At 40.4% G+C, this 6,580-nt stretch overlaps 1 protein-coding gene across 3 annotated transcripts; it reads right to left on the bottom strand.

Moving 5' to 3' along the window:
* Positions 1-3,766: 3,766 nt before the first annotated feature.
* On the bottom strand, positions 3,767-6,210 carry LOC123185084 (vegetative cell wall protein gp1-like). 3 transcript variants are annotated; one of them, XR_006493168.1, is made up of 4 exons: positions 5,585-6,210; positions 5,316-5,476; positions 4,612-4,911; positions 3,767-4,529 (listed from the first exon to the last, which is right to left on the bottom strand). XR_006493168.1 is itself a non-coding variant. In XM_044597090.1 (2 exons), the coding sequence occupies exons 1-2, from the start codon at positions 5,936-5,938 to the stop codon at positions 4,765-4,767; spliced, it is 501 nt and encodes a 166-aa protein (XP_044453025.1). In that variant the 5' UTR covers positions 5,939-6,210; the 3' UTR covers positions 3,767-4,764. The 3 variants fall into 3 exon arrangements, 1 of the variants encoding a protein (XP_044453025.1); XR_006493167.1 differs by lacking the exon at positions 5,316-5,476; XM_044597090.1 differs by lacking the exon at positions 5,316-5,476 and having other exon boundaries at positions 3,767-4,911.
* Positions 6,211-6,580: the final 370 nt, after the last annotated feature.

The raw sequence follows: 6,580 nt of genomic DNA, 5'->3' as shown, positions 1-6,580 counted from the left end.
AAACATCATAGGATGGCAACACATCATTAGATCATAATATGTGGCATAAAGCACCATGTTCAAGTAGGGATTACAGCGGGGTGCGGGAGAGTGGACCGCGTAAAAGAGATGAGGGTGATGATGATGATGGTGATGTTGATGAAGACGATCACCGCGACGATGATTCCCCTCCCGATGGCACTCCGGTGCCACCGAGAGAGAGGAGGAGAGGTTCTCCCCCTTGTGCTTCCTCCTCCATGGCCTCCCCCTAGATGGGGAGAGGTTCTCCCTCTGGTCCTTGGCCTTCATGGTGATGATGGCCCCTCTGGGATCCTCCTCCATGCCCTTCAGGGTAATGTCAACAATAATAGTTCATGATAACTTACATCCAATTGGATATATATATATATATATAAACACTATTCTGATCACGGGATCAGAATAATATTCTGATCACAACCTGACCTGCCCCGCTAGTAGTACGTTGAACTTCCCTGTGAACTAGGTTGAAATTCCGCCAACATTGCCGAAATAGGGCTTACGATTTACCGTTGGAAAGCTATGGACACCAGTATCATGACGCAAGTTAAATTTTTGACAAAATGTAAGCGGTTTAAGAGCAGTTTTGAAAACCGTTTTCTCTTCGCATAAAAAACGTGAATCGTATTTTCGATTGCATTTCTAAACCATTTATCAGAACGAGGCATATAATATGGCGTTGGAAAGCTGTTGCAAAACCGCTCCTTCCACATGTTAAAAGTTTTCTCTAATTCCCTATGGTTAAAGAGTAATTTGAAAAAACGTAAAATTTCGTAAACCGAACAGCTGAGTTAGTTTTTTCGTTGTCATTTCTAAACGGCTAATCCAATGGAGGCATATGATATGGCGTTGGAATGCTTATGAAAATGCGCTACTTTTTAATCTTGAAAGTTTTTTTTCTAATTTTGAATGGTTTAAGAGTAATTTAGAAAATGGTCCAAGTCCTACCGAGTTCGTATTTTAGAGCTAATTTTTTAATCGTGCGTCCGAATGCAGCAAATAATATGGCGTTGGAAAGATTGAACAAATGCGAAACTTTTTGGTATGTATTGTTTCTCCCAATTCTTTACGGTTTTAAGTCAGTTTCAAAAATGATGAAAACATATTTTCGCCGTAATTTCTACAAACTTTATCGGAATTGGGCAAATAATATACCATTGAAAAGCTACGGAAAATGCGAAACTTTTCATGCTGATGGTTTTCTCTAATTCTTAGTCGTTTTCAAGTAATTTCGAAAATGGCGGGATCATTCGTTCTGCCTCTATCGCGAAAAAGATTCTTTGAAAATGCACCGTGTGAAGAACCTAAATTTCTCGACGCGTGTACCTGAACTTCACTCTGTTTTTCACGTGGTTTTTTTGCTCGTAACTCTCCATCCACTGCTCGTAACTCTCCATCCACTCACCGGAATTGAGCAAGTGATATACCGGTGGAAAGCTGTTGTAAGCACATAACTTTCCTGTGTTGATCGTTTTTTCATACTCGCGATTGTTTTATAAGTTTTTCATCTGAAATTCATTTAGCGTAGTAGTTGAACTTCATGTTGTTTTCACGTTGAACTTCTGTGACGTATTTTCGTATGTAATTTTTTCATCCATTCGTTAGTGTTACACAAATGATACTCCTTTTGTACAAACCCCTCTCACAATAATTTTTTTAACTTTCTTTGACCAAGGAGTTGCACTTATAACAACAAAACTTTTAGTCTTTGCTTTTTTATTCCTTTTTTAATACAAAATGCACACCGTGTAGTACGTGAACTTCTGGCAGTTATCAATCGAACTTCTCTCGGTTACGTGAAAATATCTGAGTTTTTTATAAATATTTATCTGAATTTCTTAATCCTTTTTTATAAAAAATTTAAGCACTCTATTTTTAAAAGTTGAACTTCTTGTTTTTATTTTTGAACTTCTTGTTTTCATTCTTTAATAATGAAAAAAAAATGAGTTTTCTATAATCATCAAACTTCTCCATCTTTTTAATATGGACTTCCTGTTTTATTTCGTAATCTTCTTTCATGAAATTTTGAGGCCCTCTATTATTAAAAGTTGAACTTCATGTTATTTAATTTTTGAACTTCTTGTTTTCCATTCTTTAATAATGAGGTAAATCAGAGTTTTCTATAATCATCGAACTTCTCCATCTTTTTAGTATGGACTTCCTAGGTTTTTTCCATAATCTTTTTTATGAAATTTTGAAGCGCTCTATTTTTAAAAGTTGAACTTCTTGTTATTTAATTTTTGAACTTCGTATTTCCATTCTTTAGTAACAAGGAAAATCTGAGTTTTCTATAATCATCGAACTTCTTCATCTTTTTAAACTGGACTTCCTGGTTTTATTTTTTTAGTAACGGAAAAAATCCTACTTTTTGATAGACATCGAGCCGCTCCATTTTTAAATTTTAACTTCTAGGTTTGTTTTAAGAGAGAAAATCTTTGTTATAAAATTGTTTGAGATGCTTTTTTTAAATGACCTTCTTTGGATTTGTAACAAGCATTGAACCAGTTGTGCCGCACCAATGACATTAAAACTCAAATTTTACTAACGATTTCAAAAGTTTTTCATCTGAAATTCATTCAGTTTAGTAGTTGAACTTTCTACTGTTTTCACATTGAACTTCTGTGACGTATTGGCTTTTGCAATTTTCTCATCCATTCGTCGGTGTTACACAAATGATATTTCTTTTGTACAAACCTCTCTCACAATAATTTTTTTAACTTTTTCGATCGAGGCCTTGAACTTATAACAACAAAAAATTTAGACCTTGCCTTTTAATTCATTTTTCTCATATTAAACACATACCATTTTTATAATTTGAATTTTTTTCTTTTTGAAATCAAATTGCTCCCAAATAATAACTGTTCTTCTTTGTGGATTGAGAGAATTAGTTTCAAATGCAAAAAACAATTTTTTTTTGTGTTTTCAAACATGGAAATACAAGGTAAAACTTTCTCACCAGAACTTTTCAACTGCCCCGGACGGAGCACTTGAACTTCTTTCAACAATACTTTTAAGCTTTTATTTTTTCTATATTTTTATATTCACCTTAAATGCATTCCTTGCAGTAATTGAACTTCTCGTTGTTTTCAATATCAACTTTTGTCACATTTTTGTGTATATGTCGAATCACACGCAATTGAAAGTCGGACGTCATTTTTTGCCATTCCAAAACATGTAATTGGAGGTCGGACATCCCGCAACATAAATTCTGAATCGTGCACGGAGGTGCACGTGAACTTTTTGCAACAAATCTGAGTTTTTTATATACTTTGAACTTCTCTGTTATTTTAATTTCAACTTCCTAGTCATATTCTTATAAAGGAAATATGTTTTTAAATAAGTATCAAACGTTTTTTTTTGTAAATTGAACTTCATAGTTTTATTTTTCTTAGAAACGGTAATAATTTGAGTTTCCCGTATACATCAAACTACTTCTCTATTTTAATTTGAACTTCGTCCTTTTTATTCTTTATAAACGGTAAAAATTTTGTGTTTATATTTTTCTAGCTTTGTACAAGAGTATTATTCTTCTTTGGGGCGTAAACACGAACACTTGTGGTGCACACGAGCCGGCTAAAAACTATGAAACTGTCTTCATTTTGTGTGTGCACAGCACGCATGTGCACTGGTTTATGCATGCACAACGCACACACACACCACTAGTAGAATGCATGCACTCACCACTAGCACACAAACATAAAAGAACTATTGGCAGCCACACATTTTTAAATGAAAAAATAGTACGTAATAAAAGAACTACAAGTTTCATGTACTACATGATGTGTGTTTTTTGCGCCTGCATATACAGTTGAACTTCAGACATCAAAATCACTTAGACAATAGGAATCGACGATTTTATCTGGATACTATACAACTACATGGAACAACATTGACCAATTCCACCAGAACACGCATGTGTAGATTTGAACACTATAAACCACTATACTAATCCCTCCTTGCATTGGCAACAATTGACCCGGCTTCCATCAGGGTGTTGTGCCAGTGTTTACAGCTCACTATCCTTGGCTCCTTGCCGTCGAGGTTGGCAGTCGCAGACATGGTGGCCGATGCTGTCAACCACCACCGGACCGTGCACACAGAATTTTCTGACCTAACAACACACAACGACTTGAACTTCTATTTGTTTGGATTTGGAAAATCGTTTTTCTGAATACAATTAGGTTTGGATGAAATAGCACATGAGTTCAGTTAGTTTCTGAACTTTTCTCAAGACAACAAGCTAAGAGCAGGCCAGGGGACCTAATGATCGCTTGCTGCTGCCACAACGGGGTTTCAACTAAAGACCTTCTAGAATGTTATATAATCCCGTACTGTAATTTCAAGCATTATAAACTCAGAAGATGCCTACAATTCTCAGTTTGTGCCGAACCTAGGAGTCGAGGAGATAACCACACAAGACTATTTAGAGGAGTGCAAGTGAAGCAACCTATTTCTTCAGAAAATCAACAAACTAAACTTCAGAAAATCAAAAAATTGAACTTCACAGGGCCCTGCAAAATATACACGGTCATGATCAACTTTAAAAACTTCAGAGAATCAACAAACTGAACTTCTAGAGGGCCAGATGCTGACCTTCCTCCTCGCTGCGCTCGCGCTCATCCCGTCCCTCTCCCACGCCGCCGCGGAAGGAGGCGGCGGGTTCTACGACCCGGCGCGTGTCACCGAGATCTCCTGGCGCCCCAGGTCAGCTCAGGCGCTTGCTTCCTTCCCTCTGGCTGGCCTTTCTCAGCACGCCATGCGCCACCTGTTTGTCGATTTGCGTCTTACAGTGCTAGGTTTGTTTGTTTGTCCGTGCAGAGCATTTCTGTACAGCGGCTTCCTCTCGCATGCCGAGTGCGACCACCTCATCAAGCTGGGTTTACACTGAAGCTTCTACAATGGGAAAGCATAAAGTTCAGAGCAGCAATGCTTTGAGCAGATAGTGTCAAAGTAGAAACAATTTCAGCCGTTTTCAGGCTATTTCACAGAGCACTTGTAAGCGTGTTGCCAGAACCAAATTTCCTGCCAAAAATACTCAAAAGTCAAAACGCATGGAAATTTCCTGCCCATGAGGTCTGATGGTCGCCGCTGTGGCAGAAATTTAAAGTAAGGGACCCGAGTAATTTTGATGATCAGTTCGCAAATGAGCTCCAATCAGTGCTTCTTAATCAAGGAATATACATGCTTAAGGGGGAAGGGTGCACGGTCCATGTTGGAGGTCAACTATAGCATCTAACCAAGATCAAGCCTGCATTCTCCTACTGTAAGGCTGTACAGAAGTACTAGAAAGGAAGTACCTGTATGTACTGCTATGAGACATCCAGTTTCAGACTCGCACGGTCCCATCGACTCAACCAGTAATTAGTACCCGAAGTTCTGGGTGCCAACAAAGAGCACTGAGACCCTTTGCGTGTCCTTGGACCGTATCGACACAACTGTCTATCTCTAGGTCCCAGATCTTATTGAATAAGAAATTTGAACAACATATTAGTATTCACACATAAATACTATACATTGTCCATTCAGAGAATCAACAAACTGAACTTCTAGAGGGCCAGATGCTGACCTTTCTCTTTGTAGCGTCGTTGGTGACCTGTAATTGAAGGTCGGGGATGAAGGGTACCACCTCAATGAGTTCCCGGTGCAGGCCATCCATGGAGGAGGGGCAAGCTGCAGCGAGGAGGGACCGCGCCGGCCACGGAGCTGGAGGCCCGTCGGCCATGGGGAAGGAGCGCGCCGGTCGCAGGGAGGGAGGGCACTGGCCGCGGAGGAGGATGGGTGTCGACCACGGGCTGGGAGAGCGCCGGCCGCGGAGGAGGGGCGCCGGCGACGCGGGTCGTGGGGGTGGTGATGGCACGCTTTTGTTATCGGGGCTAGGCGGCATTGCAGTTGGAGGTTGGGGCTCAGGCGGCGGCGCCATTGGTGGTCTGGGCTCGGCGGTGGCGCGCCTGAAGGTCGGGACTCCAGTGGCAGCGCGGTTGGTGGTCCGGGCTCCGGCGGACGCGTGGTTGGTGACTCGGCTCCGCGGCGGCGCGGTTGGAGGTTGGCGCGAGGGCGGCGGCGGTGGCGGCGCGGGGCGGTGGAGTGCGGTGGGTGTGGGTGGCCTGGTGCGGCGGCAGAGGTGGATCGGGGTTGAGGAGAAAGATGCGGGAGGTGGGGGCAGTTTCTTTTTTTTCCACAAGGTGGGGGCAATTTCTTGGTTTCGCTGAAAGAATCTCCGGAACAGCTCGATCGGCCCTATATATACGTGCGGTGTGATCCAAATAACTATTCTAATCCTATATATAAATTGTAAAAAGGACCGCGCTATTCGTCATCCTGGGTGCGGAATAGTTATTTTTCATCCTCTCTATTTTACCATGAATGCATCGTAATTTTACGTTCCGTAAGTTTTGTCTTATTTCCGACGCAAAAAGGGACCGTAAGAAAATATATAATCACCATAAAAAATATTGTATGTTATATAAAATTACAAACGTAAAAACATAGTCTAAAATACACATAAACTGCAAATTTTCTTGTCTTATGATCTATATTTTTATTTTTTTATGTCAAATTTTAC

The sequence above is a fragment of the Triticum aestivum genome, chromosome 2A, assembly GCF_018294505.1.
Source record: "Triticum aestivum cultivar Chinese Spring chromosome 2A, IWGSC CS RefSeq v2.1, whole genome shotgun sequence".
Taxonomy (NCBI): domain Eukaryota; kingdom Viridiplantae; phylum Streptophyta; class Magnoliopsida; order Poales; family Poaceae; genus Triticum; species Triticum aestivum.
The sequence above is the reverse complement of the archived record's forward strand: the minus strand, read 5'-3'. Positions and strand labels throughout refer to the sequence as shown.